General features: G+C 34.3%; 2 protein-coding genes across 2 annotated transcripts; one reads left to right on the top strand and one right to left on the bottom strand.

Annotated features, from left to right (window-relative positions):
- The first annotated feature begins 291 nt into the window (after window positions 1-291).
- Window positions 292-6,065, top strand: LOC141597290 (uncharacterized). Its single transcript, XM_074417686.1, has 3 exons — window positions 292-634; window positions 1,484-1,679; window positions 2,056-6,065. Exons 1-3 carry the CDS (start codon window positions 618-620, stop codon window positions 5,752-5,754), a joined length of 3,912 nt encoding a protein of 1,303 aa, XP_074273787.1. The 5' UTR covers window positions 292-617; the 3' UTR covers window positions 5,755-6,065.
- A 1,506-nt stretch (window positions 6,066-7,571) lies between these two features.
- On the bottom strand, window positions 7,572-13,502 carry LOC141597289 (transcription factor bHLH68-like). The gene is made up of 9 exons (XM_074417685.1): window positions 13,047-13,502; window positions 12,002-12,392; window positions 11,121-11,186; window positions 10,471-10,536; window positions 9,775-9,840; window positions 9,346-9,402; window positions 8,856-8,900; window positions 8,496-8,540; window positions 7,572-7,998 (listed from the first exon to the last, which is right to left on the bottom strand). Exons 1-9 carry the CDS (start codon window positions 13,403-13,405, stop codon window positions 7,867-7,869), a joined length of 1,227 nt encoding a protein of 408 aa, XP_074273786.1. The 5' UTR covers window positions 13,406-13,502; the 3' UTR covers window positions 7,572-7,866.
- Window positions 13,503-13,797: the final 295 nt, after the last annotated feature.

The raw sequence follows: 13,797 nt of genomic DNA, 5'->3' as shown, positions 1-13,797 counted from the left end.
ACCAACGCGATAATTTTTTTAGAAAACATTTTATTGTTTTATAACCTTTGTAGACATTTAAATTTCTTACTATATTATATTTTAATTTAATATTCTTTTATATTAATAAAATAAGATAAGGCTAAGAAATTAATAAAGTGATTTAAAGATTAGAGTTCTTTTATTTAAATCTATCACACTTTAAATCAAATCCATCTCTTTTTCCCCCAAAAAAATTCAAGTTTTTTTTTTTTTTTTTTATTTGAAAAAAATGAAGGGTATTTTGGTACAATCACAAATCCACAATAATAGTAGTGGGCACCAAAGTAGTTTGAGTGATTTGGAATGGTAGAGGAAACAGAAAGAAAAGGAAAGCAAGGAAGTTGACATGAAACACAAAAGAGTAACTAAATAACAATACAACACAACTCAACTGATGCATCATTGCATTGCATACTTCTTCTCCAGTCTTTTTCTCTCCCACAAACCTACATTTAACACTCTCATCATTATTATTATTTCCCTAAATATTATTCCATTTTTATAGCAACTAATTTCTACATTAATAACAACATTAGTTAAAAGATTTAATTTTGTTGTTAATTAAGAATTTTTTAGTTTGACTTTTGGTGGGTAAAATGTCTTCGAAGACAAAGTAAGTACATTTTTTTTCAGTTTATGTTTCCTAGATCTGATGTGGGTTTCTGTTTAATTTCATTGTTTTATTTTGAATTTTTGATGTTATTTGATTATGTAAATTTGTAATGTACTATTTGTTAACAATTCTGATGATCAAGTTTTGATCTTGTTCTGGGTGTTACTGAATTTTTGGTTAACTGAATTATCTAAATATTTTGTAGACAGAAAAGCAAAGAAATTGAAGAATTTTTGTTGATTAATTACTGCATTTTCTTCTTAAATTGCCTAATATTGTAATTTAATTGGTTAGTTATTGTTTTCTGATCTTGTAATTTTGTAATGTAGCATCTGTTCATAATACTGATGATAAAGTTTTGATCTTTTTTTCTGGGAATTACTGCATTTTGTTGATTAATTATGTTTAACTGAAATTCAGAAGAATTTGAAGACAGAAAAGGAAAGAAATCCAGGAATTTTGTTGATTAATTACTGCATTTTTCTGGGAATTACACTGTTACTGCATTTACAATGTACTGTATCTGTCAATAAGATTGTGATTGGTTGATTAATTGAATAATTTTGATGAAATTGTGGAAACCCAATTCAGAATTCTGCATCAAGAATTCAAATTTTGGTTTGGATCTACTTTTTGTTGACCATTTCCCAATTTTTTGTATAACATGGGTACTACTCCCTCCGTTCCGTTGAATTCCATACATTTGTAGACTGTACTACTTGTTATATTAGTGGCATTGTTGTTTTCACAATTGTTTTTCGAGTTTTTATGTTTTGTGTGTATTTTTATGAAATTTAATCTGATCTAGAAGTGCAATGTCTGATGATCACATTGTTGAATTATGTGTAGAACTGGACTGTTTCAGACTCCTGTTAGCAAGCCTTCAACAATTACACCTAGAGGAAAATTAGTAAGCTCAACATCACTAAAATCTGATGCTGATTCGCCTTCGCCTAATCCAAGGTTTTCGCTTGATCGGCCATCTCCAAAGACGGTTACTTCAAGGCCAGTCAGCCGGTCTTCATCCAGGGGTTCTACACCAGATGTATGTTGAACTGAACTGTTCTGCTGAACTTTTGATTAGATCAAACTTCACTTGATGCGAATCCCAATGTAGAAACGGGCCATTCCTATTTTTTAATTCGGTTGTTTTCATCCGACCCCCCCCTTACCCCACAATTTGCAGGAGCTATTGAGGCACTTGGGTAATTTTATTGTTGTTTTAAGTTCACAGTTTATGGGACCCCTTACCTTGTCATAGGCAGGACTAAGGAGCCTTCGAGGCAGTGGGGACGTGGGGTAATGTTAACCGTAGTAACTTTCCGTCCATCTACTGCAACTTAGTAGGTATCTAAATATTGTTTGCTGAGATCAACATGACTCTTATTTCTAGTTTACATATTTGTGTTTGCTCTGAACAGAAAACACAACCAAAGATAAATAAGCCATCAGAGTTACAGGCCCAGTTACAAATTGCACAAGATGATTTGAAGAAAGCGAAGGAAAAGCTGGTTTCAACTGAAAAAGAAAAGAGTCAAGCGCTTGCCGATTTAAAAGAGGCTAAAAACCTAGCTGATGAGGCTAACGAGAAACTCCAGCAGGCATTGGTGGCTCAAAAAAATGCCGAAGAGTCTTTTGAGGTTGAGAAATCCCGGGCTATTGAATTGGAAAAGGCCCATACTGAGGCTGCTCAGAAGAAAGAGGAGGATATGACGGGTTTTGTCAATGTTAATGAGGAGCTCCAAAGAGTTAAGCAAGAGCTAGCCATGGTCACTGAGACCAAGAACCAGGCTCTTGTTCATGCTGATGATGCCACCAAGATTGCTGAAATTCAGGCTGAGAAAGTCGAGTTCCTCTCTGCTGAACTGGCGAAATTGAAGGGTGTGCTAGAGTCAAAGGCCGAGAATGAATCTTTCGAGAAAGGGCTGGTTGTGGAATTGAGAGATGAGCTTGAAAAGGCTAAGAACTTTGAAAAAGAGGTTACTGAGAAGGAAAAAGCTTATGAAAAGAATATCGTCGATTTGAAATCAGAATTGGAATCACTCAGAGAGGAGCTTGATAAGGCTAACAAATGCGGGGAGGATTTCATTGAGAAGGAGAAGTCTTATGAAAAGATTGTGTCGGAAATGACATCAGAATTAGCTTCACGAGAACAGGATCTTCAGAAGGCTCGGACTTGTGAGCTAGATTTCGTTGAGAAGGGAATGTCTTATGAGAAGACCATTGAAGGACTTAAATCAGACTTGGACTCTTTTGTACAGGATCTTGAGAAGGAAAAGGCCTCCAAACAAGATTTGGTTGAGAGAGAGAAGACTAAGGACATGACCGTCATTGAACTGAAGTCGGAGATTGATTCTTTGAAACAAGAGCTTGAGAAGGGAAAGGCTTTTGAACAAGATTTGGTTGATCGAGAGAAGTCTCGGGATATTATCATAACGGAACTGAAGTCAGAGATTGATTCATTGAAACAAGAGCTTGAGAAGGGAAAGGCCTCTGAACAAGAGATGGTTGAGAGGGAGAAGTCTCGGGATATTATCGCCAGTGAACTAAAGTCGGAGATTGATTCAGTAAAACAAGAGCTTGAGAATGCAAAGGCTTCTGAACGAGATTTGGTTGAGAAAGAAAAGTCTCGGGAAATTATCATCACTGAACTTAAGTCAGAGATCGATTCTCTAAACCAAGAGCTTGAGAAGGCAAAGGCCTGTGAACAAGATATGATTGAGAGAGAGAAGTCTCAGGACATTATTGTCAGCGAACTAAAGTCGGAGATTGATTCTTTGAAACAAGACGTTGAGAAGGCAAAGGCTTCTGAAGAAGATATGGTTGAGCGAGTGAAGTCTCGGGACATTAGCGTTGCTGAACTAATGTCGGAGATCGATTCCTTAAAGCAAGATCTTGAGAAGGCTAAGGTCTCTGAAGAAGAAATGGTTGAGAGAGAGAAGTCTCATGACATTGTTATCACTCAACTGAAGTCGGAGATCGATTGTTTAACACAAGAGCTTGAGAAGGCAAAGGCCTCTGAACAAGTTGTGGTTGCGAGAGAAAAGTCTCAGGAGATCACTATTATTGAATTAAAGTCGGAGATCGATTCATTAAACCAAGAGCTTGAGAAGGCAAAGGCCTCTGAACAAGCTTTGATTGAAAGTGAGAAGTCTCGAGATATTATTCTCAGTGAACAGAAGTCTGAGATTGAGTCCTTAAAACAAGAGCTTGAAATGGCCAAAGAGTTCGAGGAAAAGGCGGTAGAGAAGGAGGCTTTCTATGAGCAGACTGTGATGAAGCTTAATGCAGAAACTGGTTCACTAAACCAAAAACTTGAGAAAGCCGAGAGTATGGGGGAGGAGCTGATTGAAAAAGAGAAGTTCAATGAGGAAATTATGAGAAATTTGGAAGCGGATGTGCATTCTCTAAAGCAAGAACTAGAAGTGGCTGAAAGCTTCAAGGAGAAGCTGGCTAAGAAAGAGGAGTTATATGAACAGCTGAATGTTGAGTTGGAAGCAGCGAGAATGGCTGAATCTTATGCTTTGAATTCACTGGACGAGTGGAAGAGGAGGGCCGAGGAGCTGAACTTCAAGGTGGAACAAACAACGAGTTTGGAGAGATCGACATCAGAATCATTGGAGTCGGTTATGAAGCAATTAGAGGGAAACAGTGACTTGCTTCATGAGGCCGAATGTGAAGTTGCTGCTCTTAAAGAAAAGGTGTCCTTGTTAGAAATCTCACTTGTGAGACGAAAAGACGACATAGAGGCATTAGAATCTCGTCTCACGAAAGAAAATGAAGTGGTTGAATCTGTGAAATCTGAACTTGAGACCGTAAAGGAGGAGAAGGCTCGAGCTCTGGAGAATGAGAAGTTGGCTACTAACAGTGTTCAGAATCTTCTGGAAGAAAAAAATAAACTTATAAATGAGGTGGAAACCTTGAAAGAAGAAGAGGAGAAGAGCAAGATGGCTATGGAGAGCTTGGCGAATGCTTTGCATGAAGTTTCGGCTGAAGCAAGGGAAATCAAAGAGAGATTGATCTCAAGTCAAGACGAGCAAGATAACTTCGAGACTCAGATAGAACATCTCCAGCTGGTTGTAAAGGGAACTAGTGAAAAGTACGAGGCCATGCTTGAAGATTCAAAACGAGAGATTGATCATTTGACAAGCACGGTGGAACAATCTAAATTAGGGTTTGATACCCAAATGGAAGATTTGAAGGTGGCTTTTAAGGCATCGAGTGACAAGTATGAGAGCATGCTCGATGAAGCAAAACACGAAATCGACCATCTCACTAACTCATTAGAAAAATCCAAGGTAGAGGAGCTGGAGCTACTGAACTGTGTAAAGAGGTTAGAAGAAGAGAAGTCTTCTATGGAGAAAGAAATAATGAGGTTAGTGCATTTGCATAGGGAAGCTGAAGAAAGGGCTCGAACTGTGCAAGACGAAGGGTCTCAGTTGAAGAATTCAATCAGGGATGTGAGGTCAGAAGCGGGTTCTTTAAAGGAAGCACTTGAAGAAGCCGAGGCTGATTGCTTGAAATTGAAAGACAATTTACGCGACAAAGAAACTGAACTTGTGAATATAAAGAGAGAAAATGAGGAGTTGCGTGCAGCAGAAGATGCTAATGTTTGGAAAATTGATGAACTTTCCAAATTGCTTGAAGAAGCCAAAACCCGTCATGAAAACAACGAGAATGGGGACATCTCCGATACTGAAAAAGAGTACGACTTGCTTCCGAAAGTGGTAGAGTTTTCTGAGGAAAACGGACACTGGGGAGAGCACAAGTCTCAGGAAAAGGACACGGTAGAAGACGGATTATATCCTGAGGAAGTTAACGGGAAACCGCCTAGGACACCTGAGAATAAAGAGAAGTTGAAAGATGAAACTCCGGAATCTGAAGCAAAAATGTGGGAAAGTTATAAAGTTGATAGGGATTATTCAACTGAAATGGATACAGAACAGGGTTCATTCGACGACGAAGCTGAATCCAAGGCAGAAAACGGCGAGAGCCTAGATCCGAATGACCAAATGTCTGAAAATGGATCGAGCGCTGAGTCAAAATTGCAGAAGAAGAAAAAGCCATTGTACAGGAAATTTGGAAATCTACTCAAGAAAGGGATTAGCAACCCAAAGTAGATGGTTAAAAGGCATGATATCAACAACCGAGTCAAGCCTCAATCGGCAATGCAGGAACAAGTCTCAAACCGAGATTTAGTACCATGGTTAGAACCACTGCAATGCCGCGGGAAACAAGGGAGTAATTGTTCCACAGGCTTCTTTTAAAATAGTAAGCACAAAGTTTGTATCAAGTTTAGATTCTTTATTACTTCATTCAGAACTGAACCTCAAACTTGTGATGTTTTTCTTTTACTTTTATGGGTTATTTACCTCATCTTACTCTCTTCTGTGTATCTGACCAAAAGGGTTTATAAATGTATTTCAATCAATATGTTTATCTCTTGTCAAGTGACTGCGCTTCGGTACTTGGGTCTTGTGGATTTACCACAAAGCGGTTACTAGAAAGAACGGTTTCAACACTCGACGTCATAGGAGAGAATCGGCTTCAACAATCAACATACCCATTTCCATATCCATTTCACTCTCATCCAACCACCACATATAAGCACGAGTCCTCGCCAGATGAAAAACATCGTCACGAATCAGCCAGCCTGGACGACCAATAATAAGCCACACCTTCAGTGACCTCTCACAACCACCTTTTATTTCCACCTCTATTTTAATCGGGTGAAGTAATCCCTAGATAGCTTGCCAAACTCATGGATGGAATTTCAATTTGTCGATTAAATTATTTGTCAATGATTTTGTTGTGCGGAAGCGTGAATACCTCGTTGCTGGGCCTCTGCTGGATCTGTGTCCACAACCCATAATAGTACGATATTGTCCGTTTTGGGCTAAACCCTCACGGATTTATCCTTGGCTCCTTTCCAAAAAAACCTCTTACTATTATATTTCGAAGACACCTATAAAAATGAGCTTTCATCTTTATTCTACCGAGGTGAGATATGAGTTTACACTCTAATAGATTTGAATTAATTCGTCGATGACAAATAACAATTGGATTCTAGTTTTAGCCTAGCCCCAATGGTCATGTGATTCATGTCCTTGGACAAGTTAGGGCTATCTTTGTACATGGGCCACCTCTGATCTACTTCTCATTCTATTGGGCTGCACCAGATATGCATCCAGATTATTGAGTTATTGTGGTCTTCTTGTCCTCTCGGGTGCAACATTGTCGTTTAAGACTACTTGCAATCTTTTGACTAGAGGTGACAATCATTGATACGATAAGAAAATACGATACAAACTCGACACGAAGTTAGAAGGTTAGGGTTAAGACATTGTGATGCATTTATATAATTAGGTTGACACGGACGCGACATAAAAATTAAATGGATCGGGTTAGGGTTGAACTTTTTTTACATGAACACCCAATTTATCTAAAAGTGTCATAATATACTTGGGCTGAGTCAATAATTAACCAAACAACTTAAAAATAATCATTTTCATTCATCATTTTTAGGACGAGTTAAAAATAACATGCTTAAAGATAAATGGGTTAAACGGGTCGGGTTGAGTTATAGAAAATTAAATGGGTTGTGTTAGGGTTGAGACAAATGACTTGTTTATGTAAATGAGTCGGATTAGGGTTAGGGTAGTGGTAACCCGTTCAAAGTTGACACGAACACGATACGACTTGCTCTTGCCAAGTCTACTTTCAGCCATATATGACTAATGAAAATAAGATGGCGCAACCTAGGTGGTATCCAATTTCGATGCCATGCTCTCACATGCAATATATAAGAAGCCACTAAAATGATGGATTTACATAAGGGCATGTGAGAGGGTGATGTCGAAATTGAATATCATTTGATAACGTTCTATCATTAGCCATCTTAATTTTAGATTGACAAACACATTAATACATCATGATATCACAATAAATGATCGAAAGATTAATAAAAAAAAAGTAACTTATTGTTGAAACTAAATTGAAACAACTAGCTGCTTAAAACATATAATTGAAATGAACAACACACTTGAAAGCAATTAAATGAAATATTGTTACATAGCATCATGAGCAATCAACCTTGTTCTATGGAAATTAGTTGGGCAGATTGACTGCTCATGATGGTATATATTGTTTCATTTTAAAGCTCAAGTGTGCCGTGCGTGGCTCTCGTGCGGAGCCGATGGTTCAGAATTCTACTGTCGTCTACGGTCTAGGGTCTACCGGAAACCGCCTCCGAACGCTGGAGCCCAATAATCAGCTCCATTGTCACTCCCTACGTGCATTGTGCATGATATTGGGACTAGGCACAACCCCTTACTCCTTAAGTCCTTTGCTTCTTCATGTAACTCCTATAAAATAAAATTAACCAAGATAATAAAGTAAGGTAAATTAAAGTAAATAAAAGGAGGTAAATTATATGCAAACTACTTAATTGAGACAGGGAAAAACTTATTTAATTAAGAGAATTCATTTTGAGGACAAACTTTCATTTCGCCCATTCTCTTAGTATATAACGGGATTATGCTGCATTCGTATTTATAAATTTTACTAGCTACAATGTTACTCTGATTATAAATTTCACTTTATAAACGTACGTACTACAATGTGAATCTTTGTTATGGTGAATATTTTTCAATATGAATACAATGATTTTAGTTTTACATATCTTAACAATGTTTTTTATGAAATTAATAAATAGAGATTATGCATGCATGCATGCATAACAAATATATTTCTGAATTTTGTCAACTATTTTATTAGATCACATTATTATTTCACGATAGAATTCAATATAACAAACTTAAGAAAAAGGAGAAAAAAGTTCAGAAGATGCATGTTAATTTACCTGAACAGGACCTCCTTTTCTCTTCAAGCTGTTCTCATTTAAGAGCTGTAGCATCAAAGTAAAAGCATATGAACATTAATATCATCACAAATTCTTGTTTAAGATCGACATATTCGTCTTAAATTTAAAAGCTAAATTAAGTCAAATAAAATTATAATAATACTATTATTAAGGCTACAATTTATCATATTTTAAAAAACTAATTCTTTTTTTTTCCACTTTTTAAAAGCTTGTTTCTAAAAAGAATCACAAACTAAAAGGGAAGAAAAAGTGGACAATAACTTTAATTTCAATATGAAAATGCAATGTTTATAAGTGCATGCCCTAAAAAAAGGGGGCATTGATCCAATAAAGCTTTACCTGACCAGGGTCTTCAGGAAATATACACTTTCTTTCCCCTTCACCCTACAAATTAAAGCAAAGAAAAGATGATTAATTATTGTAGTTGATACAATAAAACTTTCGTAAGGATAATTCACAAACTATTCTCACGAGATATTCAAATATACTCATTTTTATCATAACTATCGAGAAATATCTTATCAATCTTATCATATTTAAGTTATCATTAGAAAAACTGATATTAGGGTAAATTTGTATCAATGTACCGTTAGGGCATATGTAAGAAAACTTGATAAATATATATAACTATGTCGCATTATGTAATACTCTTCCTTATAGAATAATTTGAATCGGGTTAACTATGAATAATAATAATGTGAAAGGGTGATTTTGAGACTGAGAATTATTGCAACAATTAATTCTTTGTTGTTACTAACTCTAGGACATTAGGGCAATTTGAACATATAGAAAATGAATGTATCTTCATGGACAAGGACAATGGTCTTACAGTGTGTGGCTGCTTCTTGCTTCCTGCTCCATTAGTCAAATATGGAAGACTAAGGGCCTGCACATCATTCCATAAGAAATCTACTTTAGAGTTTAGAATATGTATATATATAGCATCCTAAAATTATCTATTCCGTAGAATCATTGATTGAGTCTTAACCATCAGCTTAAACTTTCGGTTGATAGGTTTCCTGCCTTGTAGATCGATCTAATTGATATCATAAATCCAATCATATGGGAATAATGAGGATGATATAATGCACAACACAAATAGATGATGTAAAGTCGAGATTATTATAGAAAAATGACAAATTGGGATTAAAAATTTAATATGTCCAAACTTAAATTATTAATAACAATTTTTTATTTATGTCATACTCTACTCCGTATTTATAATTGATCAATCTTTGTATAACTCATCCTTAATTACCTCAACTTGACTTTGAAGGAATCTAATGTATCCAATGGCTTCTAACAACACGGAAGCCGTGTCAGTCTGCAAAAGAGATGAATGTAGGTAAATAAACATAATTTCTTGTTTAAGACCGATATATTCATCTTAATAATGAAATAGCTCAAATATCTTAGAAATGACAAGTCTCATTTAATAATATGAGTTAATATTTGACATGTTTTAAACTTAAAATGGATATGACTGTCTTAAAGGAGACCAACTGATAAAAGCATATTATGGTCACAATTTTTGTGTGGAAAAAGATGAAAAGTTATATTGAAAAAAGATTGACAAATGGAGTAACAAACAAAGTATGATATAGTATATGGGAAATTAACTTTAAGACTTTATGAGATGCATCTAAAAAGATCGATCTACATGTTTGCAATCATGCTCACAAATTACTACAATAATTATGTTAAACTGCTCAGTTGATAAGATTGCTAAGTAAACATATAATAATAATTGTACGTCTTACGTACATTGATCACTTAATTGTATGCTTGTTCATAATGACGCACAACACTACTAGTACAAGTAATTGGAAGCAAGTAATTGGAGTTAGTAACTCCCAAAACAAATTGTCACTATGATACGTACTCCTTTCGTTTCAATTATTTATTTACCATATTTATTATTTGTAAGAGGTATTTTAATCAAACGATTTCTTACCTTTCCAAATGGAGAAACAAGTTGATGAAGGGCAGTAATCCTATCTCCTAATTTCTCCTTCCTCACCTGTTTTTTTCCCAACATTGAGAAGGATAATCAACAAAATAATGTATAATGATATAATTTTACCTAAACACAATAACGATGTGCAGTCACCCGACAGGTGATACTGAGTTTGAGTACAGTCATATTCTCATCCATTGTTATGTTCATTTTAAACTTCGTATTATTAAATGTGAGTATATTTATATCGAAATTAGTACCACCCAGTGACTAGTCCATCTTAACTCGACACTAATTGTTTTATTTTGAATCTTATATGCAAGTATGCAAGGGGAAAAAAGGATAATGTCTAGTACTAGCATGTTATCTTGTATAATACATGGATGGATGGGAATTGAGAAGACAAACATATAGGTTGGTGAAGAAAGAGAGAATAAAAAAGCTTGGAAGAAATAGACATAAAGAGAAAGACAACAAGGGTTACACACATAGTAGGTGTATGTATTGTTTTTCATGTGAAATTGAAAGATTTGTGTTTTTGTAGTTGTGCTTTTGTGAGATTGAAAGATTTGTAGAGTAATGATGGTGATATATACAAGGAATTATAACTTATGTAATTAGATTGTAATTTGTTTAATAAGGTTTACCTTGAAAGTTGACTGACTTGCTGAAGGTTGAACCTTTGCTTTCTTTTGTACCCCACCTGTGGTACACTACAATACATATACAATGAAAATGGGATTAACAAATAACACCAATTCTTAATTAAAAACGTCTTAAATTAAGACAACTTCAGTACCGACTAGAGAAGGTTGTGAAAGGTTTCAAGTTAACACGGTTTTAAGTAAGACTAGCTGAATAACTAATTATGGAGTATATTTATTTCAATATTAGGGTGATTAATTAATATCATATTCTAAATACTTGAGAAATAAATTTCATGATTTCCAAATAAACAAAAGAAAAATGAGTTTATGACCATTAATTCATCACCCTAAACTTCTACTTCACTAACTACATATATGATTATCCTCCTAAATTTCTACGGGTACTAATTATAAACCATTCATCAATTACAAGAATATTAGGAAAAAATTACATTAATTCATTATGCATTTTTAATTATTTTTGGATAGCAATAGATAATAACAATGCAACAAACAAAATTGGAAATGTTTTCACATATATGCAAATAAGATTGGAAGTTTTACGTCTTTTTATAGTACTATCGGGTTTAACCTGATTTTCATTACGAGTCATTAAGAAAACAATCTATAACACTTTGTAGTAGTTTTATTTTATATATGAAAGTTTATTGTCTTAAAAAAAAAACACTATATTTACTACATATGATCCTTCACCCCATCATAGATGGGAGTGTTTCAGACACATGCATTTTGTGATAAATGTTAACTAGCTTGACTGGTAAAGTCATTGGATATATAAATGTTTTCAGAGTCGGTTGATATGAAAGTTTCTCACGACTATTATTTTACACGAAAACTTCTCAAAAAAAAAAAGTTCTTACCTCAGAAGAGTGATCTTGGAAATGAACAGGGTTATTATTAGGCCTAGGGTGAAGATTATCATTAGCACATTTTGAAGAGAAATCCAACATGTTGGTGTTGTTAATAGTAGTGGTAACACAAGACTGAGGAGAGGAAGCTGGAATATTACTAATTTGTTGAGAAGACCAATTTGCTGCTAGCTGAAATTCTTGATTATTATCATTATTATGAGTAATATAAACATTATTATTTGTGTTATTGTTAATGTTATTATTGTTGGTGTTAATATAACTATTTACTGAGCTCTCTTGTTTCACATGATCTACAAGAGTATTATGATGTTGTTGAAGCAATAGTTGCTCTTCCCAATTCTCCATCCTTTTTGCTTCTTCTCCCATTAATAATCCACCTCTGCATATGCAAATTCAATAACCCATTATAGAAAAGACAAATACTGGTGTAAGGCGGTTTTATAAAAATTAGACTAAGATGAAATTAAAATTTTTTAGAAAAATATAGAGATTTGGCTAAATCAACTTTCAATTGATGATTAAGGAATATACAACAAAAAGTAGATCAATTTAGTATTTAAATAAAACAAAATGTTTGCTAAGGAAGGGAAAGTGAGAAACTATACAAGATTTGATTGACATGGATAACTAATTAACTAATCATAAAACTAAATCTCTTCCCTATAATGAAATGGAAATATTGAAAGACTATATTAGTACTATTAGTTAATTATTATTTTTTATTTTGGAACATTTGCTAATGTTAATTACATATTTTTAGTTTATTACATAATGAGTTCATAGCATATAAAAAATTAAATATATAGGATATAACAAAATAAGAAATTCAACAAGAAAGAGTAGTATTTAAAAAAAAAAGATATAAAAAGCATTCTAAAAATGCTACAAAAATATTGTTTTCATGAGTGTTACTCCAGACTTACTAGAGTAATTATTTCCCCTTGGAAAAAAGGTATATACAAAGACGAAACGAGTAATTCTGACTCCGCTACTAAAATAATCATATCGAAACCAAAAGAGATAGAAATCATACAAGAGAAGTTGGCTCCAAGACCCATGAAATGGAAGATTTTGTTGATGATCATCATCTAATAACCAAGATGAGGAAGTGGTAGACATATTCATACTATGTTGATTAGCTTGCATAAGGTTATTATTATTATTATTAAAACTATGATTATTATGACTTATAATAACATCATTAATATTATTATTACTACTATAAGGAGGTGGAGCCAAGAAGTTGTTGGTAATTATACTTGAAGAAGAGGAGGAAGGTGATGATGATATAAAAGGTGGCTTAATTAAATTGTTTATGTTCCATAAACTTGGATTAACGGATGCAATCATTTGTTGAACCGGGGAATTATTTTGTAAAACCCCTTTATTCATCTTCTCTCTTGTTTTTAAGGTAGGTTTTTTGGTTGAAAGGCCAAAGGAAGGCTTTTGTAGGAGCTTTTTAAGGGGGATTGCTTTGGTTTTACTTATGTAGTGTAAGGGCTCTAGATATAGAAGCCAAAGCCATGTGGAAGTTTTGATTCATGGGTTTCAATGTCTTTCTACATTTTTTTTACTCAAAATCTCATTTATAATGGACATTTTTCGTCACAAGCTTGTGACCTCTTATAAACTGTAAGTGGAAGCGCAAGTGGAAGAGGGGTTATGAAAGCTCACAAGCTTGTGAGTTGTGACAATCATAGTACAAGCGAGGCTTATTGTTTTTTTCTTAAGTATATTCTTTTTTTAGGTGTATTATTTCTTTCTCTCCTTTTAAATGGTTTTTA

Source organism: Silene latifolia, chromosome 8 (assembly GCF_048544455.1).
Source record: "Silene latifolia isolate original U9 population chromosome 8, ASM4854445v1, whole genome shotgun sequence".
Classification (NCBI taxonomy): domain Eukaryota; kingdom Viridiplantae; phylum Streptophyta; class Magnoliopsida; order Caryophyllales; family Caryophyllaceae; genus Silene; species Silene latifolia.
Note: the sequence above shows the minus strand (reverse complement) of the source record. Positions and strands in the feature narration are given on the sequence as shown.

Coding starts and splice junctions, on each gene's coding strand:
- LOC141597290 (XM_074417686.1), top strand. Junction 1,680..2,055: donor CCAGGGGTTCTACACCAGAT/GTATGTTGAACT, acceptor TGCTCTGAACAG/AAAACACAACCAAAGATAAA.
- LOC141597289 (XM_074417685.1), bottom strand. CDS start 13,405: ATGAATAAAGGGGTTTTACAAAATAATTCCCCGGTTCAACAAATGATT. Junction 10,537..11,120: donor CAAGTCAGTCAACTTTCAAG/GTAAACCTTATT, acceptor GGAAAAAAACAG/GTGAGGAAGGAGAAATTAGG. Junction 8,901..9,345: donor GCAAGAAGCAGCCACACACT/GTAAGACCATTG, acceptor TTTAATTTGTAG/GGTGAAGGGGAAAGAAAGTG.